At 32.9% G+C, this 23,346-nt stretch overlaps 4 protein-coding genes and 3 long non-coding RNA genes across 7 annotated transcripts; 4 read left to right on the forward strand and 3 right to left on the reverse strand.

Moving 5' to 3' along the window:
• Positions 1 to 3,180: 3,180 nt before the first annotated feature.
• LOC124446218 (trafficking protein particle complex subunit 1-like) lies at positions 3,181 to 4,735 on the reverse strand. The gene is made up of 4 exons (XM_046997047.1): positions 4,534 to 4,735; positions 3,662 to 3,732; positions 3,448 to 3,586; positions 3,181 to 3,382 (listed from the first exon to the last, which is right to left on the reverse strand). Exons 1-4 carry the CDS (start codon positions 4,630 to 4,632, stop codon positions 3,269 to 3,271), a joined length of 423 nt encoding a protein of 140 aa, XP_046853003.1. The 5' UTR covers positions 4,633 to 4,735; the 3' UTR covers positions 3,181 to 3,268.
• Positions 4,736 to 4,951: 216 nt separating this feature from the next.
• LOC124446219 lies at positions 4,952 to 5,914 on the forward strand. The gene is made up of 3 exons (XR_006948363.1): positions 4,952 to 5,121; positions 5,612 to 5,681; positions 5,789 to 5,914. It is a non-coding gene; the product is annotated as an uncharacterized LOC124446219 (long non-coding RNA).
• A 164-nt stretch (positions 5,915 to 6,078) lies between these two features.
• LOC124446221 lies at positions 6,079 to 8,072 on the reverse strand. Its single transcript, XR_006948365.1, has 2 exons — positions 7,987 to 8,072; positions 6,079 to 6,465 (listed from the first exon to the last, which is right to left on the reverse strand). It is a non-coding gene; the product is annotated as an uncharacterized LOC124446221 (long non-coding RNA).
• A 2,060-nt stretch (positions 8,073 to 10,132) lies between these two features.
• LOC124446206 (rho guanine nucleotide exchange factor 4-like) lies at positions 10,133 to 14,609 on the forward strand. Its single transcript, XM_046997035.1, has 11 exons — positions 10,133 to 10,863; positions 11,013 to 11,189; positions 11,281 to 11,469; positions 11,890 to 12,078; positions 12,232 to 12,432; positions 13,223 to 13,384; positions 13,458 to 13,583; positions 13,681 to 13,765; positions 13,863 to 14,017; positions 14,128 to 14,205; positions 14,310 to 14,609. Exons 1-9 carry the CDS (start codon positions 10,135 to 10,137, stop codon positions 13,955 to 13,957), a joined length of 1,953 nt encoding a protein of 650 aa, XP_046852991.1. The 5' UTR covers positions 10,133 to 10,134; the 3' UTR covers positions 13,958 to 14,017; positions 14,128 to 14,205; positions 14,310 to 14,609.
• A 251-nt stretch (positions 14,610 to 14,860) lies between these two features.
• On the reverse strand, positions 14,861 to 15,739 carry LOC124446220. The gene is made up of 2 exons (XR_006948364.1): positions 15,662 to 15,739; positions 14,861 to 15,202 (listed from the first exon to the last, which is right to left on the reverse strand). It is a non-coding gene; the product is annotated as an uncharacterized LOC124446220 (long non-coding RNA).
• On the forward strand, positions 15,677 to 16,909 carry LOC124446217 (S-crystallin 4-like). Its single transcript, XM_046997046.1, has 4 exons — positions 15,677 to 15,751; positions 16,098 to 16,210; positions 16,279 to 16,389; positions 16,458 to 16,909. Exons 1-4 carry the CDS (start codon positions 15,718 to 15,720, stop codon positions 16,635 to 16,637), a joined length of 438 nt encoding a protein of 145 aa, XP_046853002.1. The 5' UTR covers positions 15,677 to 15,717; the 3' UTR covers positions 16,638 to 16,909.
• Positions 16,910 to 17,979: 1,070 nt separating this feature from the next.
• LOC124446847 (glutathione S-transferase P 1-like) lies at positions 17,980 to 22,538 on the forward strand. Its single transcript, XM_046997724.1, has 8 exons — positions 17,980 to 18,163; positions 19,758 to 19,856; positions 20,613 to 20,728; positions 20,791 to 20,901; positions 20,971 to 21,144; positions 22,035 to 22,052; positions 22,120 to 22,230; positions 22,300 to 22,538. The coding sequence occupies exons 1-8, from the start codon at positions 18,019 to 18,021 to the stop codon at positions 22,477 to 22,479; spliced, it is 954 nt and encodes a 317-aa protein (XP_046853680.1). The 5' UTR covers positions 17,980 to 18,018; the 3' UTR covers positions 22,480 to 22,538.
• The last annotated feature ends 808 nt before the right edge of the window (positions 22,539 to 23,346 follow it).

Consider the following 23,346-nt stretch of genomic DNA (forward strand, 5'->3'; position numbering starts at 1 on the left):
GTCCAGAATGCTAAAGAAGAATGTTCTTCTTTATTAAAGCGTCCGTTTTCTACCTGCAACAAGGAACTAGATCCACATAAAGAGGGTTATATAGAAAATTGTAAATATGATGTTTGCGCTTGTGAAGATAATTTTGAAGCATGTCTTTGCTCGTCTTTTGCAACATATGAAGAAGATTGTAAGGAAGTGGGAGTTACGATAAAATGGAAGCATCTCAAAAAATTTGCTAAGTGTGGTAGGGTTATACAGTAATAAAATATTTGAATTATACAATTAAAACATTGATGATGTTAACTTGTTTTTTTTATATACACTCAGTCACGCCATGTTCATCAGCTCCTTGCAAAAATGGTGGTATTTGTAAAAACAAGAAAAACAGTTTTTCGTGCACCTGTCGTCGTGGCTTTTTGGGAAAGAGATGCCAAAGAAAAAGTAAATATAGTATTTAAACGCGACTTTGACAATTAGAGATACCATGTTTATCATACACTCTGCCCATGAAGTTACACTTGGAATATTTACCATTAAAAGTTAATTTTCTAGTTTCGCCTTGTGCTTCTAAACCATGTTTAAACAAAGGAAAATGTTCCAAGAAAGGAAAGACATTTAAATGTAAATGTCCCAAAGGTTACAAAGGAAAACGGTGTGAGAAAGGAGGTTAGGGATAGCAAATGTTATTTCTGTAGATGAAAATGTTTTTTTCGATAAAGACAAATTAATTTATAAATTTGTAGGTTCGCCTTGTGCTTCTAAACCATGTTTAAACAAAGGAAAATGTTCCAAGAAGGGCAAGACATTTAAATGTAAATGTCCCAAAGGTTACAAAGGAAAACGGTGTGAGAAAGGAGGTTAGGGAAAGCAAATGTTATTTCTGTAGATTAAAATGCTTTTTTCGATAAAGACAAATTAATCTTTAAATTTGTAGGTTCCTTGTGCTTCTAAACCATGTTTAAACAAAGGAAAATGTTCCAAGAAGGGAAAGACATTTAAATGTAAATGTCCCAAAGGTTATAAAGGAAAACGGTGTGAGAAAGGAGGTTAGGGAAAGCAAATGTTATTTCTGTAGATTAAAATGCTTTTTTCGATAAAGACAAATTAATCTTTAAATTTGTAGGTTCACCTTGTGCTTCTAAACCATGTTTAAACAAAGGAAAATGTTCCAAGAAGGGAAAAACATTTAAATGTAAATGTCCCAAAGGTTACAAAGGAAAACGGTGTGAGAAAGGAGGTTAGGGAAAGCAAATCTTATTTCTGTAGATGAAAATGCTTTTTTTCGATAAAGACAAACTAATTTTTAAATTTCCAGACTCGCCTTGTGCTTCAAAACCATGTTTAAACAAAGGAAAATGTTCCAAGAAGGGCAAGACATTTAAATGTAAATGTCCCAAAGGTTACAAAGGAAAACGGTGTGAGAAAGGAGGTTAATGAAAGCAAATGTTATTTCTGTAAATTAAAATGCTTTTTTCGATGAAGACAAAATAATTTTTAAATTTCCAGATTCGCCTTGTGCTTCTAAACCATGTTTAAACAAAGGAAAATGTTCCAAGAAGGGCAAGACATTTAAATGTAAATGTCCCAAAGGTTACAAAGGAAAACGGTGTGAGAAAGGAGGTTAGGGAAAGAAAATGTTATTTCTGTAAATTAAAATGCTTTTTTCGATAAAGACAAAATAATTTTTAACTTTGTAGATTCGCCTTGTGCTTCTAAACCATGTTTAAACAAAGGAAAATGTTCCAAGAAGGGAAAGACATTTAAATGTAAATGTCCCAAAGGTTACAAAGGAAAACGGTGTGAGAAAGGAAGTTAGGGATAACACTTAAAAAAAATACTTTAACAAGCATTAATTATTCTTGTAAGTAAATATTTCAAGAAAATTTCCGTTAAATAAATGATCAAGTGCTAAAAAGGATGTTATGTTGTTTACAATAAATGTTATTCGAATGAAAGATTAGATTAGTTAGTAAGAGAGAGTTAAATCATTGCGCGTTGCGAATATTAGCGAGTTGCAACCCATTTGACAACAAACTGATAAACTCAACATTTATATTGTAGCTACGTCGTGATTTCGTGGTAGAATTTTTTTATAATTTATTGAAACTATCCAATTTTTACTCTAAGAGCTAGTTTAGGAAAGTTTAAACAAAACAAAATCAACGTGCCAACTTACACAATTTTGCCATGGACACGATTTACACTTAAGTCTTAAGTTCTTAAAATTTTGCGTCCATTTTACAGGCATATATTTCGTACAGAACATATTAAATAGCTTTTATGGTATAGGATTTTGGTTTGTATGTGAAATGTGACACTGTTCAATCAAACCAATTTTCATAACAACAAAGTTTAGGAAAGTAGAATATCTTCGCCATATCTTTTCTCAGAAATATTTTTAACATTGCCTCAAATAATAAGGTCTGTCGCCTTAATTTAGATATTTAAAGTACGGTTTTAACGGTACAGATAAAGACTATAGTATTGAAATATTCCTTAGAGGAAAAAGCTTTGCAATTGCTTTTGGCCACTGTGTCAGCACCAATGCCCCTAGGGCAAGTACGTGCAATATAAATTTATGATATGAATAATTCGTTGCAGTTACCTTAAATTTCCTGAAATGTAATCATACTGGACATGTCTGATTATATTTCAGGAAATTTGTACCAGAGAGTTGGCAATACTTGACATCTTTAGTCACAAAATATATTTCTTCAATTTTATATTTCTTACTTTCTATAATAAACATGCCACTGTTCACATAATTCTACAATTTTTTAAAGTGATTGTTGCCATTTAGTTTTTCTTCCCATAATATTCTTCAATGACATACAAATACTTTCCATGGTAAGAACAATTTGTGAAAAAGCTTTTATAAAAGTTGAGATTGTTGGAGTTATGTTAAAAAGGCCAGCAAAAAGCTGCAGAAATTGAAAAGTAATTGAGACAAAAACAATCTATAAAAGTAAAAGTTGAGTGACATGTTACTGGAGAGTTACATTTTTTGGAGAGATAAAACATGTTACTGGAGACTTACATTTTTTGGAGAGATAAAACATGTTACTGGAGAGTTACATTTTTTGGAGAGATAAAACATGTTACTGGAGAGTTACAACATAATAATGGAGAGTTAGAAGATGTTTTTGGAGACTCACAACATGTTGCTGGAAAATTACAACAAAATGCTTATTTTCATTTTCTCCAACATTTTCTCTGATATAATTCACCTAATACATAACAAATAAGTTTCATTATTTATAACTGATGTTCTATGAGTCTAGAAAAATGGCAGGGACTTTACAAGCTCATCTAGTTTAGTACTAAATAAAGAACTTTGTATAGGTTCATTTAGCTTTGCTAGAGGATTCTTAATAATGTATTCGACATATACCTAAAATGAAAAAAAATATTGTACTTCATGTATTGAAACTATTTATGTAATTTTTGTTGCATTACCTTATTATAGATATCATGAAGAACAGGCTTAATATTTCCCACAGTGAGATCTGTATTCATCACAAACTTAAGACCAGTTGGGGTTTCATAAAAATGCAATTTGTATTTATTTGTTTGATAACTTAAGAAGGAATTCTTCCTGTGAAGTGAAAATTTTAAAAATTTCTTCAACATAGTTTAAGTGATTTGACTTTTCATCATAAATAATTCATACCCATCTGTTGGTGATAATCTAGTTACAAAAGACTTGATTGAAAACAGCATGCCATGTAATAACTTGAATTCCTATAAATTTACAAAAGATACATCCCCTAGATTTAATTAAACTTTCTTAAAGTGAAAGGGGATTTTTTACTGTCAAAATAAATCTCATCAAACTTTCTTTGTATTTTAAGTCTGGTGATTATATAGTTCAAGAGCTAAATCCTAATGAATAACCACTCAAATAATGGACCACTCATGTCACAGCAGATTTGGACTCCCCCCTCCATAACTGCTTGCAGGTTTGGACATGGTCTACATCCTCTAGCTGTTATGTACACCTCCCTTCACAGCATTGGACCCCAAAAAAGTTAGACCGTGTATCACTACAAAAACCAAATGAAATCAATTGAGCTAAGGGGTCCAATTTCAGGGGGGTTCAAATCAGCTGGGATACTGGCAGCAAAAGCTAATACTTCCCCCAAGAACAGTTCTACCTTGACTGCTATTTATGTGCATCAAGAGTGAAAGAATTGTTTTCTGCACTGCTTTATATAAATATCGTTAGAGATGATCTTATGTTTTTGGTCGTATTCTTTGCTAACATTCATTACTATCAGTCACTAACTGCTGTTAATATCAAACGCCGTAGTTAAGGATCCAATCTTTAGTTTTCACAGTTATATTTGCGCCATCAATATATACTTATCAAAACAAAAATAAAACCCACCCGAACGTCCAAACCCTACCTTATTCTTAGCCACAGATTGTTATATTTCATAGCTTTTGCATTTATAAAAATGAGAAATTAAATCGGCATTGATAAAAAAAATATTTCTAACCGTAACCACTTCCAATATTAAATGAATCAATTTTGTCACGTACCTCAAATTTTGGCATATCAATGTTAGTTCGTCGATTCCATTCATAATAATAAAGAAATGTGCCGTCACGATTGAAAATATAGATATTAAAAACAACCATTTTTAGTACAGCATATCACAAGCAGGTTTAATTAATGAAAAATCGTGTAAAGATGATGAATTATGACCGATTTGAACAGTAAAAGTATTGTGAACAGCTTATACAATGTTTACGGAAAACCATCATTTAGAAAGAGGTTATGTTTATAATTTTAAAATTAATTTGACGTTTTAAATTAATTTCAAAATATGAGATAAAGCAACACTTTTTGCAAAAATCAAATAAGATAGATTTAATTTGGTTTGCTCTTAAATCGAAGATGGCACAATTATAAAAAGCTTGTTTAAAAACACATTTTGAGGGATGGAAAAATAGAAATTTCAAAAAAACTTTGAAGTTTAACATTCTTCGTTAAATTTGCCTGTTCAAAATAAAGAACGTCGGAAAATTGAGTATAACATTCATTATATTATGAAGCCTACGGGTAATCTTGTACAAGATGAAATGTTTCCTGAAGGAGTGGATTCTAGTTTAATGGATATGGATGAGGTGAATATCAGTTTGAGTTGAGTAGTGCGTAGCTGACAGTGTATAACTGGTATAACATTAAAAAATATTTCTTCAGTTTTCACACAGAATGCATTACAAGTCGAATTCGAAACAGCTTAACCAATGTCACTCTGAGGGGAAATTTTATAAATAAAACTTACAGTCTTTAATGTGTCATACTACATTTAGTTTGTGTAATGTATCATTATCAATAGGCATTTGTGTAGCAAATGTGAAGAAGCAATTTTTTAGTTTAACATTATATCAACAAGGCAAGGGTTTATTTACATACAACCAATTTTTGCAATGGATGTTGGCTGAAATGAAGCATTAACTTGTTTCCAATCTCTCATTTCCTTTTCTTCCCATGGTATACATATTCGCTATGTTTGTAAGTTAAATAGGACAACTTTTGGTTCAATAGCTTTTTCTATCCTCAAAGCTCCCCAAGATTTGCTGTACCTAGTTTTCAGGTAATTAATTTTTCTAGGCTTCTTCTTCCAATATGAAAGCAGATATAGCTGCAAGTGAAAGGGCTGTTCATGGGGATTTCTTCAATGGTACGTGAACCTTAGTTTATATTTTTTCAAAGTATCATCATGGTTTGTTTAATTATATAAAAATCATTTCCATGCTTAATTTACTAATATAAATTTATATTTGACAGCATTTGATGACCTTTTTGACGATGATGATTTGTCATAAAGATAAAATAAATATAACATAGAAATTTTGATGAATATGAAAAAACAAAATGTAAACAACAGCAATAAATTTGATGTATTCTAACAAATATGATGTTCAGTTATTGATTTAGCCATAGTAATACTCTATTTTCCTTGTTATCATGTTTTTTTTGCTTTTTTTTATTGGGTGGGCGCTAAATAGATGTATAAATTTTCATGCAAAATGGCATTTCATTTTTGTACCAACTAATTTAGTTCTTCCTGAATCTTGTTACCTCTCCCCTCCTTATACCAGTGACTTGGTTTTTCTTGATCAAATTGTTTGGTTTTGTCTTGGTCTTTACAATCTCATATTTCTTGTCAATTGAACCATCAACTTCTTTCTAAAAATGGTATCTTTCTTCATCTCTTTAATCTTTTCCTTTCACCTTTTTTCTGCTCTTTCCTTTTCTTTTCTTTCTGAATATCTATTATTTTCTCCATATCATCAATATCTATTTTATTCTCGAGCTCTTGAAAACCTTACTCTTACTTCACATACAATCATCACTTTACCTAAACAACATTCATCATTTATATCTGTTAAATTGCCAGTCACCGTTTCTCCGTGTTTTTTTTTGCATTCTCACATCCACTATCATTTTGGCTTCACGATCTCCTGAAAAATACCCGTTTACGTCTTTGTTAATGTCTTTCTCTATACGTCTATACTTTATAACTGGTATGATATTCTTGGTATCTCTAGCACATCTATACCTTTTTTATGTAACCTCTTTTCCCCATGGTGATTTTTTGAAGGTTTTTTCCCCATTTGTTTTGTGTTGAAAAGTAAAGACTTAAGCTACTGGCATTTATAAGTTTCATGGGTGTTAATAAAGCGAATAACTGAACGTCATGTTAAGAGGGAAATAGCGTAACGAGAGCATTAAAGAATTTAATATATAAAAATAAATGATGAAAATCAACCGGAAAGACAATTGTAATATCATTTGCCAATTGCGATGAATACTTAACAACCAAGCAGAAAGAAAATAAGATAAACGACTAAAGCAAAAGTATATAAATATGAGATCATATTAATAGAAGACAAAGCAGTGACAAAATATTATAATTGTACACGGCAAAAGACAATACAGTTTGAAACTAAAAAAACCTCTAAAAGGTATTTATGGAGTATGAATGTCGAGTTACGTGACAAATTCTGAAAGCTAATAAGTAAAGCGTGTGATAGTTAAAGTAAAGAGAATGATAGTTAAAGTTGAAAGCTGAAAAATATCTATGAAACTCGGTAAAGAATATATAATATTAAATGGTCTGAATATGACAATATTCGCTATTGGAGAACAACAAAAAAAACCCTGTCAAAAAGGGAAAAATATGCATAAATATAGAAAAAGAGTAAGAAAAGTGTTTGTTAATGTATATATATAAGCTCTGATATAAGCCAACGCTCAGCTTTCAAGAAAGATAGACTATTATAACATATTAAATACTGTTTGCCTGTATTAAAGTTTCGTTGGTACGCAACAGTGTTCAAACTTAGTTTTGCGTAATACATATTGATCAAATTTTACTGACAAAAATTCATAAATTAACTATATGATGAACACACCATAAGACAGATGTCTTTTTCCCTTAGTAACCTTCACAACTTATCTTTCTTACGCAAGATTATGTAACCAGAAATTGCGAAATTTTTATCTGATGTTGAGTACTATCAACCATCAACGACAATGATATTATATACTTGTTTCTAAATTACGAAATACTGGATTGCAATACCAAATATGACATCGTACACTTATCAGCAATATGGTACCCATGCTTCACCGAGATATAAGTTTCTACAAAAACTTAAGCTTTATTATTCAGTTGACTTTTAAATATAAATATCTAGACTCAAAATTAATTAGGTTGCTTCAAAAGGTAAACACTGTTTTGTTTATACATAGCAGTTATCGCAAGACTAGGTTTGAATCCAATGAACTGAATATTTGTTTCGTCGATTTGGACCTTTCATGCATATATAGAGTATTTTTGATTTACTATGAAGGTCTTTTTACATGCATAAGTGAAATTAACTTGGATTTTTCAGCCAAGCATTAAATTGTCATTTTAATCTCCTTTAGAATCTAATTAAGCAAATGAATTTGTTAGCAAAATAATTCACACAATTTACCATTTTCACAATCGGCCATCAACAAGAGCTTCCTTTAGAAAGATAAGAAATTAAAGTGTACAGAGAAGAATCACAATAAATGGTTGAATGCGTTTTCATGTGTGACAAAAAAAAGAATGGAACTGAAAATGAAATGGATAATCCTATCTAACACAGTGCCATCCACATCATCACGATCATGTAAATATGTCTGAAGTAATACAATATATTTAGTCGAGAAATATTGTACTTCTACTTATATCTGCAATATTTATCAGCAGATGTTTCAGTCAAGTTAACAGCAAACTACGATTTGTTTCATTGCGTTTCGTTAACCTGCATATTTCTGGTTGATAACCATCGACTTCCTATCGAAAATAGAACACCTAAAAACTCATATTAACTGTCTGTGTTTAGCTTGAGTATCAAAACAACATTTGCATATATCGTGGTTAGCAACGTAAAGTAAAGGTAAAATATAACATTTTTGTTTACCAATGATTTCACTAGTCTTGTGTATATGTAATTTGCTTCATTTACTAAGCGAATGTTTAATCTATGTCGAGCAAATATTGTCGAAAAGTTTTACTGATCTTTAGAAACTTGATCATAAGTTATATGAGTTATAAAGTAAACATTAATAGTGTGTAGAATGATACTTTAGTTTGCATAGTAATTGTTAAAAGCATTCCAATGGATTTGTCGATGAACTTTGTTAACGTGTATTTCTCTATGAATTCCATGATATTTTATAACAAACACTTTAACGAGAACGTTTTGAAAAACAGGAAGAAAAAGTAATGTCGCAATCATCAACTGCAATTGAAGAAACCACAAAGTCAACTGGAATTAAATGGAAAAATCGACTGTTCTCTATAGGAAGACGTTTATCCACGAAAAAAGTAACGATTCAAGATGGCAAAGACATTGTCAATGACTCGTTAACATTGCCATGCAACAGATGCAAAAAAAACAAAGCTTTAACATTTTCGGCTTTAAATAGTTACTCTTCCAACAGTTGTATCTCGATTTGTGATAAAAATGAAGCGAATACAAGGCAAGGACAAGATTTTGCTCTACAGGATAACATCAACTGCCATAATGACGCCACTTGTCAGCAAAGTAACGCAATTAGTGAAGACTATTTTAACAACGACTTTGAGTATGAAAATAAAAGACAGAAGAATGGAAAATGCATGCACGATCGCAGAAGTAAGGGTTTATTTTCCACTTGGTTTAAAACTTCAAGACACAAACGAGGCTCGCTCTCGTCAAGCAGCAACTTTAATGAACCTGATAATAATTTCAAGCTACTCAGGGATGTGAAAATCTTGCGTGATCCAGGTATATCAAGTTCAGAAGACTCGTTGGAATTAGAAAAGGAAAAGTATTATTCCCTTAAACGATCGCGGGCTTGTTTAATCGACATTAAATGGGATGCACGAGAAAAAAGTGAGAAGTATCCAACTAGTCATAGGTCAAAAAAACACAGTCTGAATGTTCATTCTACAGAGAAAGAAAATAATTACAAAACAACTGCCCGAAATACGATTAGCAGCATTGGTCAAAAAAACAAAATCAAACATCAAGGTCATAAAAGATTAAATGTTTGTACTGATGAATCAAACCAAAAAGAAACTTCTGTCTCATCTCAAAAGCAGAGTATATGGACAGAAAATTATAGAAATAGATCAGACAATGATGAAGTAGTTTTGACTGCTGAAGAGAGATCTTTTCGCAGCTCATCTAACTTAGATTTGGAATTGAACGATCAACTTCCAACAGAGCTCCATATCAACTTAAACAGTACAAATGAAGATCAAACTTCAGAGGGCATGAAAAATGTATCTGTGAGCATTTGTCAAAGTGAAATTGGAATTTCAAACCACACTGCAGCAAATCAAGTTAAAATGTCTAACTTTGAAGATGGCAATGGTGAAGTAGAAGCCAATGAACCGAATGTGTCTGAGACAGAAGATTATCGCAGATTATCTTTAAGTCAACTTGCAGATGTTGTACATAATAACCCAATAATTTCACAAAGGTGTGTTCAATGTAAATCAGAAAGATTATCTAAGCCCATGAAAGATTGCCATGATGTTCTCATTGCTAGACGACCACAAAACCAGCTCCTAAGCCTCCATTTTAATAAACAAATCCCAAAGCTTGATGGCTCTTGCAGGAAAGCTTCCAGTGCTATCGGATCAACTTGACTTCAGTGGAACGACTTCCCTTCGTAAATTAAATGATTCTTGCAGCGAAAACTTATGTGAATTACTGTCTCAGTCAAAAGATGCGTTATCGTCATCCAGTAAAGGGGTTTTTATGGGTATAGTTGCCAACCAAGGCGTACTTTTAAGAAAACTAGATGCATACACAAGACAAAAGCGTACTTTGTCCATGCCAACCGACATACTTGAAAATGTAATGGAAGCTGAAGTAACAGAACAAATGGCAAACAGAAAAAGTTACGCATCTGAAATAGAAAAAAATCGTTCTGAATCTAAAAGTACTTGTAATTCTCACTCACCTTTCTTTCCATACACTACAACAACAGATATACCTAACAGCAATGAAATGGAAGAAGTTTGTTTCTCATCGGTTTGCGAACCAAGTATGGATAGCCAAGATGCAAATATGAAGAAAAGTGTCCAATGTAATACTTTTACATGCCTTGTATTAAATGATCCCATTGACGATTTTCAAGCTATGGAGTCACGCAAAAACCTATATAACAATGTCAATGATGACACCACAAATGACAATGTATTTCTCAGTCGACAAGGATTTCCTGTTGTTAATGACGCCACCGACAGGCATTCGCCTTCAATTTACAGTGTTTTACCTTCATGTCTTAAGAAATCTAGTCAGGACTTTGATGATGATTCAAATGACAAGGTAATCAACCAGTTGACCAAAATAGTTATAACAACCACTTTCATCATTAAAACATGCAGGTCAAAATATTCAAATTATATTATAAAACAGCTCATGCAATACTGTAGCATTGAGGGAGGCTTTGTAAAATGCATGTCACAACTTTTAAGGTGAGAGGAAAACCTTTAATGTATGCTGAAGCTCTATGGGATCATGTAACGATGAACGAAGAAGAATTATGTTTCACAGCTGGCCAAGCTATTGCAGTATATGATGTTGACGATCCTCAATGGTGGTTTGGAATTGCAAATGATAATATCGGTTGGTTTCCAGCTACTTTTGTTTGGGTAATGCACTTTAATAAATAATTTATTTCTACTGTCAATTTTAACTATGATTATGCACAAAACATCTAAAAAAAACTTCTTCGACATTCAGATTCCAGTCTCGGCGGACTTACTAAGTAAGTATGAAAGCAATTATAAAAGGAACCTTGAAAACGCAAATGAAGAATATGAGATTAGAAGCGATGAGTGTCTATCAAACGAACTAATCCGGGATAGGATTTTGGAAGAAATTGTCAACACAGAACGTGACTACGTTAAAAATCTTCACGATATCATCGAGGTAAATTCATTATAGTATGATGATGACATGGAATAATTCAAAAAATTTTTACAATAAATGTTTCATTTGAGCACATGCAAAGGCTTAACATGATAATTCAAGATGTTTGATAAATTATTTTTTTCAAAATCAATTAACTGAATATATGAATAAAACACCCCCTTCAATTAACGTTCTCGAGATGTCCTTGCACAATATTTCATATTAAAATGATAACCAAATACAAACAAGATAAGTTAATGCTCAAAATTCTCTTCATAAATATGCATGTCCAAATGTTACGATTGCAAACTGAGACTGACAAGAGATGAAAATTTTCGTTCGTATTGTTATGTCATTTTTACAATTGTTCATTTTACATTACATATATTCATTTTGTACATCGCGCAGTACAAATAAGTACAACTTATGTTTATGTAGGGTTTCCTCAAACAAGCAAGGAAGCGACCAGATATGTTTAATGAAACATTGCTGATGGCAATATTTTCCAACATTGAAAAAATCTATATTTTTCATTTGGATTTTTTTCATTCTATCAAACGTGAATTTGATCAATCAATGTTACACAAAGAAGCTGTTGATGAAATTGGTGCAGTATTTTTACAAAATGTAAGGATAATTGAACACTATTCCTGTGAAGTGGATTTAAAGTGTAATAATGTCCAGAGAAACATCACGAGTTATTAAAGAATAAACAAAAAGTATGATAAATTAAAAGTTGCAAGGTGTTACAATGATTTTACTTATTTTTTTTTTACATAGAGAGAAAAATTTGAACTGTACTCAGAATATTGTAAGAACCATGAGAGAGCAACGTCAGAGTTGAAAAATCTTCTACAACAAGACAAATATAAATATTTTTTTGAAGCATGTCGAATGCTGCGAGAAATGATCCAGATTTCTTTAGATGGCTTTCTTCTTACCCCAGTTCAAAAAATATGTAAATACCCTTTACAGTTACAGGTAAAACTTTAATTTGAGAATTTTACGCTTACTTTTTTATGTATATTGGAACTATCTTCCAGGGTCGTCCCAAGAACGGTAGTTGAGTGGTTTCATGCAGTCATCAGCGCTCGACTGATTTCTTTTTAAAGCAATTCACGTTCAAAAGAATTCAGTTGGACACAACTTATTTTGTGAGTGCCCCCAATTAACGTTCTCGGGACGGCTCTGCCATGATTTCATCCGTAATTACGATTGATTTCAAAAGAAACTAAAACATTAAAACATGCATATGTGAATATAGTCCATCGCCTCCGTCATCAATCTTCAACCACCCTTGCTATCTTTATTTGTATTGTAAACACGGGCGTAAATGTGGGGGTGTCACATCGATTCAATGTACTCGGTTTCATCATGGGAACATGTCATTACAAAGACCAAAAAGTGAAAAGTACATAGTTATACATTGTGTCAGTGTCAAAATAAAATTGCCAAATAATCACCACTCTCAACTTTATATGCAATAAGAAAGAAATTTGAATTAAACTCGAGTTAGCTTCACATATTTGACATCGTTTAAGGTTCATGACTGAAGACTATGGTTTGTTTTCGGGTTGGTTGAATTTTTGAAAAGGCGATAAGTATCCAGGGGAAAAAATTTAGAAACTTCTACTGTGTACGTTAATTGGACATACAACCGATTCTTGTCACGCAGTGTGTATAAGTTGACCAGAGAATGCAGAAAAAAGATAAAATCTATGTTCCACAATTTTTTTAATCAAGCTCATTACTTTTTTTCATTTATTTTTAGGAGCTTCTCAAGTATACCAGTCCAGAACATAGGGATTATAACAATGTAAAATATGCGTTGGAAGCGATGCGAGAGGTGGCATCGAGTATAAATGAAAAGAAAAGAAAAGTGGCTAACATAAAAAAAATTGCTGAATGGCAACTTAAAATTGACCAATGGCAGGTATTGTTCTTTCTTATTGAACATATCATTAATAAAAACACAGCAAACCTCATAACTTTCTATATATTTTGAGGGAGAAGACGTCCTTGTAAAGAGCAGCCAACTTGTTCATTCTGGAGAAGTCAGCAAAATTTCCAAGGGAAAAATACAAAATGTGACGTTGTTTCTTTTTGATCATCAGCTTGTTTACTGTAAAAAGGTAAGTAAGTAATATTTCCATGACTTAAAACCATGTCTTATTTGATTAGTTGTTGTACTGGCTGTCAAACTAAGGCAAACATTTTTTTGCATGTAAGGATCTAATAAAGAAACGTTCTATGGAATGGAAAGGAAGAATCATTTTGGAGAATTACAAATTTGAAAAACTGGAAGACGGTGAAGGTACATTTTTAGAAATGAGGAAACTTTATATTTGATCAATTGATTCAACTAATTCAAACGACAACAGTTTTTTCACAGACAAATTTATACATTTTAGTGTGTCAAAATGGTGTATTAGTTAAAATTCATGGCGTTTATCAAACAAACACAGCAGTAACACATGTATATTTCTTGCTAAAACATCAGAACTAAGAGATAAATGGATTGGATATTTTCTTCAAGAAAGAAAGATTGTGTATGAAACAACTTCAGGTAAATGAGTTTTAAAAATACTTACATATTACGAAGTTGACGAAGTCAGGTCTTAATAGTATATATAATTCATTAGAAACTTCATTTTGTACTGATTTTTTATGCATTAGCAAACAGTATTCCATTGAAGGAACGTTTGGCTGCTATGGAAGAAGCAAGAAGTGCTATGAAGAAAAGAAAGCAATTATGTAAGCATCTATATAGCATTTGTGTGATTACCAAAACTAGAGAACGTTTTGATGTGTCATACTAGTGATTTGTATTTTACAGCTTTATTGCTTGCCTTTTTTAGTTAAATGTGAAAAGAAGTACGGGAACTTTACCACAACCAATCAAAGAAGAAGGAAAACCTATTGTAGCAATGAAAATTCTCAATCAAGGATTGAACTTCCTCATCCTGTATCAAGTACAATGTTGTTTTCTCATGGTCGAACTCGCATGTCTTTGAGAAGATCTAAATTATTTAAGAAACGCATGTTGAAGCCACGAGATTGATTGTTTCTGAACAAAAATAACCCACACTTTTATGGATACTTAATTATCTGTCCTTCTCATGCCCAATTAAAAGTATTTTGTTGCATAGGCTACATAATTCTATGGCTATATATTACTCAATGATCGAACAAGCTTAACAACTGATCATGTCACGTGACTGTTTTAACATTTGTTTTTTATAAGCTTGTTTGTTTCCAGTTTTTGTTTCATATCTATATGACAGGAAAAGTGATGAGGGAGTTATTCAACTCTTCTTTCATATGAAACTTCTCCTATTTTTCCTTATGCCTACTAAATAACTCAAGATACCCCTTACGTTTTATTAACGTTGCATTCAATGCACCCAAATTGGTTGAAATCATAAATGCAAGCAAAAATCATTGCTATTTTTATTTTCCACTTTACATTGAACTTAAATATTCTGTTAACGTCCACAAAAGAAACGAATTCAAATATTATAACTATCAGAGTATTGCCAATTGTCTCTAGACAGAGCTCTATATCCAAACGACTGAAATTACTTAATTGAGATGACTTCAAATGACTTGGATGCGTAATGTTTATCAATTGCGTAATGTAATGGCAGCCAATCGTCGCTATAAACTGAGTTATTTTCCTTTTCGAGCAAGAGCTGAACCGATTCGCATTATTTTGTCTTTGGCTGGAGTTGATTGGGAAGATAATCGGAATCTTGGTAAAAAAGATATAACTGCTTTAAATTAAGGTTTGTGATAAACTATTATTGTTATGTATAAGGCTCGTCCATTCTTAGGCCTGTTTTATATGTTGAATTTTACATGCGTCGAATGCATTAGGGACAAAAGATAATGAGATAAAATTCCTCGTTATCTTTTGTTTTGAAATTCGACTCATGAAAAAACCACGTATAAAACAGGCCTAACTCATCTAGGCCTTCCGTCCACACTAGCACGCGGTCGGATCCACTGAACCATATAGGTTTGGCAACGCTGTCGAAAGTGGATAAAAACGAATCCGTATTTGTTCCTACCCCTATGGTGTATTTCAATGTAACTTAGATAAATCAGTTATTTCAACCTATAATTATAACTTTTTAGTATTTGTTATGTTTAATCCTATTCATCTATTCAATATAATTTACGCTGTTTGATTGTAATTTAGAGGGCATACCTCCTTTTGGTCAGTTACCAATCCTTGAGTTCGACGATGTGGCCTTAGCTCAAAGTATGGCTATTCTTCGCTTCTTGCCAAGAGAACATGGTAAACATTTATGAAATATTGGCATGTTGCACAGTTGCAGTTTTTTTGCATGGTTTTGATGCATCAATCAATGCCAGTGTTTTCTATTTTGGAAAAACTGTTTTTATATCAACAATGGCTATGGAAGAATGAAAAGATTACATGAAATGTTTTTTAGTTGTGTAGGATTGAATGAATAAATGTGAGGAGTTTCATGGTTTATATTGTTACGTTTCCCTCCCAATTTGCTATATGGCATTTAACCTGAGCCTATACTTCAAATGATGTTCCACAAGGATATAATATAAACTTATAGTAAATGAAAAAAAAATACTTTAGTGATTTTACAATGTACTTTGATCATAAGGTTTCATGCCTGAAACTAGTCTGGAAATTGCATTGGCTGATGGCATTGTTGATCAAATACAAGATTGTGTCTTAAAAGTTATTAAAATGTGGTTTACTAAAAGTCCTGAAAAGGTAAGGAAAGTTATTGTGTTTACTCTATGACTATAAAGGATCGTACAATCTAAAATTTCAGTATTTAGGAAAAAGTAAAGCAAGACCTGAATGATAATTATTTCCCCAAAAATCTGTCATATTTTGAAAAGATGTTTCAAAAAAATTGCAAAGGGCAAACATATTTCTTTGGAGAGAAGGTATTTACTGAGGCAAACATAAGATAGCCATGTGATAATCATTGATAACTCTGTCATTTATTGTGTAGGTGACATATGCTGACATTAACTTTTTTTGTTTTGTTAATGGTTTTATTCTTTCTGGTCAACTGGAAGTTCCACCAATACTTGCCAATTATCCAGGTCTAACAAAGACTTATACTGCAATGTTGAATGAACCAAAACTTCAAAATTACCTCAAGAATAGGCCCAAGACTGATGGACGTTGATTGATGTCACATATTGTAGATGTAGATCGTTCAGGTTAGTAGAGTGCTGAGAAGGACTGCTTTTGTTGTTGTTGACTGACGTTTCGACAACCTTAGCAGTAGTCATCTTCAGAGTCAAAATGACTCTTTTGAGGACTCTACTAATTTGGACGATCTACATCTACAAATATGTAGCAATACTTCCAGGCTCAAACCATTTACTTTGTTGATTGATGTTTTGCATTGAAATTTTTGACACAGTAATCTAACATATCTAACATAACAGGATATACATAAGACATATAATATTAACACTATATTCGTTTTAACACTATAGTCAGCCTGTAAATACTTTCATCATTAATTCTAACCACTATTTCATTGTAATAAAGTAAATGGTTGTCGAAACGTCAGTCAACAACAACAAAAACAGTCCTTCTCAGGACTATACCAACCTGGATGATCTACATTTACAAACATGTAACTATTTCATTGTAATATAATAATCTATTCATAAGTGTATAAATTGTATCACAGTATCATATTACTCCTATATATATTCATCACATGCATAATATTCCTTACAATACTGAAGATGGCATCATGAGATGTTGAAACATGTTTATTTTAAAAAACTCGTCGTTCATAGTATTCACTGATAATTCGCCTGCCACGGCAGTGAAGCATTTATGAAAATAGTGATGTTGAGGAGTAACTTAATCTCTTTTCCATACAAGCACCCAACCTTCATGCAACTGACTTGTTCCAGGGTAAAGGGGTTCAACTATTCTTCAACAAGTATGAGACATCTTTAAATTTACATCTGGCATTAAATAGATTTCATTCATTTCAAGATGGAGGCATGAGTTGGATAAAAGTAATTGTGCGAATTTTTTTGAAGATTTACCAAACTCCTGAAAAACAGCCTGAGTAACACTTCTCATATACATAATTCATTGTGACATTCTTAACTTTCAGACTGTTTTTGTATGAATCGATTGCATCTCATAATTCTCATTGTACTTGAATATGTATCAATAAGTTATTTCGTATACAAGAAAAATTGAAACAAGTAATCAATTATTCTAAATTGAATAAAATTCAATTTTATTTTCAACTACAATTATATGGCATGCCTGAAAAGCTAAGTGGCCTATTTACATACCGTGTGGATGGTACGAGAAAATACGCCAGTATTTATTCTAAAATGTATTACAAAATCGAAAGTCCACGCTGAATACTTCCACATAAGTGAATGAAAGGCAATCTGAAACCGAACTTTGTGTATTACATAACCATATTAACCCAATCATCATACAGAATTCAGAGAACAATACGTGCCCAAGTTGGGTTGTCATGACTCATATGACTCGGTTGTGTCATCATCATAATCAATATCACAATGGCAGCCAATCGTCGCTATAAACTGAGTTATTTTCCTGTTCGAGCAAGAGCTGAACCGATTCGCATTATTTTGTCTTTGGCTGGAGTTGATTGGGAAGATAATCGGAATCTTGGTGGAAAAGATATAACTGCTTTAAATGAAGGTTTATGATAAACTATTATTGTTATGTATAAGGCTCGTCCATTCTTAGGCCTGTTTTACATGTCGCATTTTACATGCGTCGAATGCATTAGAGACAGAAGATAATGAGATAAAATTCCTCGTTATCTTTTGTTTTGAATGCATTCGACTCATGTAAAAAACCACGTATAAAACAGGCCTAACACGTCTAGGCCTTCCGTCCACACTAAGGCCCCGTTCACACGATACCGGATTCGTCTTGTACCGGATTCGCTGAGCAATCCGATACGAAAAATGCACTCTGTTCACACGATGCCGAATTCGTAAGACGATACATAGGTTTTTACATCGCCCCAGTACTTGTGCGTGCAAGCGATAACGACGATGGTTGCTAATTCAAATATTTCGTAAGAAAATGAGAATTTTTTTTGACAGATAACTAAGCAGAGTTTTTTCTTAGGCGTATTAAGGTTTTTTATGAATGGACGCAAGGACTGGAAGAGTGTAAAGTCCAAATACGACCGAATATATGTTGCCATTACAATAATACTAGAAAGAAGCTTTTCACACTGCGATAATACATTGTTAAATGCTTAAACATGCCATGTTGAAGATATATTATATTTGCCGGCGGATTATTCATTTAAAACATAGTTTGTATCGCTATGTTTGCTTTCATTTTTGAAAAATCGCACGGACTTCTTAGTTGCCAAAGTGGAACGTATCGGATTCGAGCGTTCACACGACAACGGAACGTATCCATTGAGTTCTATAATAACGTATCGGATTGGTTTTTATACCACTTCCACAGCGGAGTCAAATCGCTCCGGAAAACGATACAAAGCGTATCGGATAGCAGCGGAGCCGTGTGAACCATTGAGCTCTATAAGACCTGGAGGGGAAACGTCAACAAAATTACTATAAATTATTAGCGCGCGGCCGCGCGCTAATAACATGGCGGATTTTGGTTGTCAAAGTCAGCGGAAAGACGCGGGCTCATAAAATAAAATTGTCTATATATTCAAGTGTCGAAGCTGCAACGCCTCGTGTGTGGGTCAAACCACACGTCATCTACACACCAGATTCTCGGAGCACTTGGGAATATCCCCCCTTACAGGCAACCAAGTTTCCCACCCTGCGTTGTCAAGCATTCTTGCTCACATTAACGCAACTGGACACACCCCAACAGACGACTTTAAAATAATCACCTCTTCCAACGATTCTTATGAACTCTCCATTCATGAAAGCCTTCTAATCAATCAATACAAGCCTTCACTTAATGTGCAAGGAAACTCCATTCCACTTAACCTCTTTTAATTTCTCTTTATTTTATTTCCTAATTTCCCTATCATATATCCATTGGACACCGCCTCCTTTAGTAGTAATTTAACACCTTTTTGTAAATACAATATCTTGTCTTAACATCCCATTTATTATTTGTCTGAAGATGTCTTGAGTAAAGACGAAACGTTACAATAAATTTGATTTTACAATTTGGTTTTTTTTTGGTCTATTTCTATGGCTCTAATCAGAACTTTATGTTGGGCATTAATTTTTATTACACGAATCCGATTTCCGCTCGGCAAGTCTCTCGCTACTGTTTGATTGTAATTTAGAGGGCATACCTCCTTTTGGTCAGTTACCAATCCTTGAGTTCGACGATGTGATCTTAGCTCAAAGTATGGCTATTCTTCGCTTCTTGTCAAGAGAGCATGGTAAACATTTATGAAATATTTGCATGTTGCAGTTTTTGCTCTGTTTTTATGCATCAACCATGCCAGTGTTTTCTGTTCCGGAAAAACTGTTTTATATTAGCAATAGCATTGGAAGAATGACAAATATATAAAATAATTTTAATTTAAATATCAATATGCGTGGAATCGAATAAATATAATCATAAAAGTAAAGAGTTTCCTGCTAAGTTTAAAATATCACGTTTTCCTCCTATTTTTCTGTTTGATATTCAATTGTTGTGACATAACGATGAAATTCAATGTAGTGAATATCTCCTAAATCATAAGAAATAGCAAATCCTAGAGCTATTTTAGTTCTCCCCGTTTGCATAACTAAAGCATACGCACTTAACCTTATTTGCCTCTTCTCGTACCGTTGATATAAAAGCCTCGCGTAGAGTACTCACAAAGAAATGCAAATAGCTTCTTCTCTCGTAAAAAATCAAACTAAAAAACGTATTGATGAGCGTTCCCAAGAGCGTACTAGTATGGACTCTTGCTTGGAGCTAGAAAATACACAAGGCTAACTGGTTCATATAAACAACGTTAACTTGACTCTAATTTAAATAATGCTCCACAATTAGAAGTAATACTTCTAGCTCCAAGAAAGAGTCCATACTGGTACGCTCTTGAAAACGCTAATCAATACGTTTTTTAGTTTGATGCGTACCGATAAAATAAACTTGCAGTGAATGTACGTAATATTTTAATGCATTCATTATGCCTTCTAATTCTAAGGGTTTGTTCCTGAAAGTAGTTTGGAAATTGCAATTGCTGATAGCATTGTTGATCAAATACAAGATTGTGTGTTAGAAGCTGTTAAACCTTGTTATATTAAGGATCCTAAAGAAGTGGTAAGTTGTTGTGTTTACTTCATGGCTATAAAGGATCTTACATTCTAACATTTCATTTTTAGGAAAAAATGGAGCAGGACCTGAATGATAATTATTACCCCCCAAATCTGTCATATTTTGAAAAGATATTTCAAAAAAATTGCAAAGGGAAGACATATTTCTTTGGAGAGAAGGTAATTACTGAAACAAACATCTGGTGGCCATGTGATAATCACGTGATAACTCTGTCATTTATTGTGTAGGTGACGTATGCTGACATTAACTTTTTTTGTTTTGTTAATGGTTTTATTCTTTCTGGTCAACTGGAAGTTCCACCAATGCTTGCCAATTATCCAGGTCTAACAAAGACTTACACTGCAATGTTGAATGAACCAAAACTTCAAAATTACCTCAAGAATAGGCCCAAATCTAAACGTTGATTGACACTTTGCATTGAAATTTTTGATATAAGAAAGATATAACACTTTCTTACCAAATGAAATTTGTGTTCACCAATAAAACTTTGTTTTAACGACTTTGTATGCAAGTAGAAGATTTCTGAATTTCAGTTTTCATTCCTAGTAATTGAGGTCCAAATATATTTCAGTGTCAGTAGACACCACTATATATTTACCCAAATTTTATAATCCTTAAAAGCCTGAGAACCGAGAATGGCACATAAAAACATTTCAATACTTCAAATGATTTCGCATTCTGTATTAGTATATTTTGGAGACATAAAATCTGTCAAGAAAGGAGATGACTCTACCACTAAAGTTTTGCTTGGTGCAATGGCATACTTTATTTATTTGCCAGTAAAATTACGCGTTTTGGACCGTGGTCGATTACGGGAAAATAATGGACAGGCAAAAATGTTTCTGAGCCAATCAAAGCGCGCCATTTAGCCGGAAGTGACGCTTGCCATATCATAATACTAAGTTATTTACACTAAGAAACACATATTTTTTAGTTTTAACGTTTTTCATTTCTTCTTTCGCCTGGCTACCACTGCCATAATTATGGTTGTTTAGTTGCTAGTTGCTATCAGTTGGTTGCTGTTGCTACCTTTCTTTGTGGCCTGCAGGCACCAATGGCAGTGGTACCTACACCATTGATCTGCACACGGTCTGTGGTCTGGGGGTCTTGGTCTGTTGCCTGTTGCAGTCAGTGCGTAACATTGAACTAAAATACATGGAACGCTACCTGTAATACAAAACCCAAATAATTTTTTGAAGCCGAGATTTTACCCTAGACACGCGTGTGTAGTTAATCAATTATTACTCCGCGAGAGAATTTCGAAACACTAAACACGCGTGTCATAATTCAGAACAAAAGTCCTGAAAAGGTGAGGAAAGTTATTGTGTTTACTCTATGGCTATAAAGGATCTTACAATCTAAAATTTCATATTTAGGAAAAAGTAAAGCAAGACCTGAATGATAATTATTTACCCAAAAATCTGTCATATTTTGAAAAGATATTTCAAAAAAATTGCAAAGGGAAGACATATTTCTTTGGAGAGAAGGTATTTACTGAAACAAACATCTGGTGGCCATGTGATAATCACGTGATAACTCTGTCATTTATTGTGTAGGTGACATATGCTGACATTAACTTTTTTTGTTTTGTTAATGGTTTTATTCTTTCTGGTCAACTGGAAGTTCCACCAATACTTGCCAATTATCCAGGTCTAACAAAGACTTATACTGCAATGTTGAATGAACCAAAACTTCAAAATTACCTCAAGAATAGGCCCAAGACTGATGGACGTTGATTGATGTCACATGTTGTAGATGTAGATCATTCAGGTTAGTAGAGTGCTGAGGACTGCTTTTGTTATTGTTGACTGACGTTTCGACAACCTTAGCAGTAGTCATCTTCAGAGTCAAAATGACTCTTGAGGACTCTACTAACCTGGACGATCTACATCTACAAATATGTAGCGATACTCCCAGGCTCAAGCCATTTACTCTGTTGATTGATGTTTTGCATTGAAATTTTTGACACAGTAATCTAACATATCTAACATAACAGGATATACATAAGACATATGATATTTAAGTTGAAAAGCACTTTGGCATTTGGCAGAATTCTCAGCTGCTAAGCTGCTCTAAAAAATGATGAACATTTAATTATTTTCATGGAATGGTTTGAAAATAGCATCACCTTTGGAAAGGAATAACTTTGAAAACTCTAAATACAGATCTTCTTGTCGACAAAACAACGACTAAAACAGACTAAAATACTAAAATAGACTCAATACTTTCTCCATAATTTCTCATTATGCATGATGACAAAACATTGAGTAGTATACTTTACAATTTTCGCTCGACCGCATTAGCGTTTTATATGCTCTGTCTACAAGTATTTGGATTTTTTAAAAAACAGAGATTTTTCTGTCATCTTTACAAAAGTTTGGGTCTACTCTTACACGTAGCTAACGTATTCGAATCGTTTCATAATTCATATGTACACAGGTAAACGCTAAAAACGTAGAAAATTTATAGCTATGTATCACTGTTAGTGCGTAGAGCATGCATATTGCTTATTTGCTTTGTTACAACATATCTTCAAGCAATCTCAATATAGCGCATAAGGGTATATTAGATTTTCTAGATTCTTAAAGCCTATTTATTAACAC

The sequence above is a fragment of the Xenia sp. Carnegie-2017 genome, unplaced genomic scaffold (genome assembly GCF_021976095.1).
Source record: "Xenia sp. Carnegie-2017 unplaced genomic scaffold, XeniaSp_v1 HiC_scaffold_22, whole genome shotgun sequence".
Classification (NCBI taxonomy): domain Eukaryota; kingdom Metazoa; phylum Cnidaria; class Anthozoa; order Malacalcyonacea; family Xeniidae; genus Xenia; species Xenia sp. Carnegie-2017.

What these genes read in the sequence shown, in the direction of transcription:
- LOC124446218 (XM_046997047.1), bottom strand. Translation starts at nt 4,632, where the DNA reads ATGGTTGTTTTTAATATCTATATTTTCAATCGTGACGGCACATTTCTT. An exon ending in TTGATATGCCAAAATTTGAG is followed by an intron (nt 3,733 to 4,533) that starts GTACGTGACAAA and finishes GTAAATTTATAG; the next exon opens with GAATTCAAGTTATTACATGG. An exon ending in AGATTATCACCAACAGATGG is followed by an intron (nt 3,587 to 3,661) that starts GTATGAATTATT and finishes TTCACTTCACAG; the next exon opens with GAAGAATTCCTTCTTAAGTT.
- LOC124446206 (XM_046997035.1), top strand. Translation starts at nt 10,135, where the DNA reads ATGGCTCTTGCAGGAAAGCTTCCAGTGCTATCGGATCAACTTGACTTC. An exon ending in ATCTTCACGATATCATCGAG is followed by an intron (nt 11,470 to 11,889) that starts GTAAATTCATTA and finishes ATGTTTATGTAG; the next exon opens with GGTTTCCTCAAACAAGCAAG. An exon ending in TTAAAATTGACCAATGGCAG is followed by an intron (nt 13,385 to 13,457) that starts GTATTGTTCTTT and finishes ATATATTTTGAG; the next exon opens with GGAGAAGACGTCCTTGTAAA.
- LOC124446217 (XM_046997046.1), top strand. Translation starts at nt 15,718, where the DNA reads ATGGCTATTCTTCGCTTCTTGCCAAGAGAACATG. An exon ending in TTACTAAAAGTCCTGAAAAG is followed by an intron (nt 16,211 to 16,278) that starts GTAAGGAAAGTT and finishes TTCAGTATTTAG; the next exon opens with GAAAAAGTAAAGCAAGACCT. An exon ending in CATATTTCTTTGGAGAGAAG is followed by an intron (nt 16,390 to 16,457) that starts GTATTTACTGAG and finishes TTTATTGTGTAG; the next exon opens with GTGACATATGCTGACATTAA.
- LOC124446847 (XM_046997724.1), top strand. Translation starts at nt 18,019, where the DNA reads ATGGCAGCCAATCGTCGCTATAAACTGAGTTATTTTCCTGTTCGAGCA. An exon ending in TTAAGGATCCTAAAGAAGTG is followed by an intron (nt 20,729 to 20,790) that starts GTAAGTTGTTGT and finishes TTTCATTTTTAG; the next exon opens with GAAAAAATGGAGCAGGACCT. An exon ending in CATATTTCTTTGGAGAGAAG is followed by an intron (nt 20,902 to 20,970) that starts GTAATTACTGAA and finishes TTTATTGTGTAG; the next exon opens with GTGACGTATGCTGACATTAA.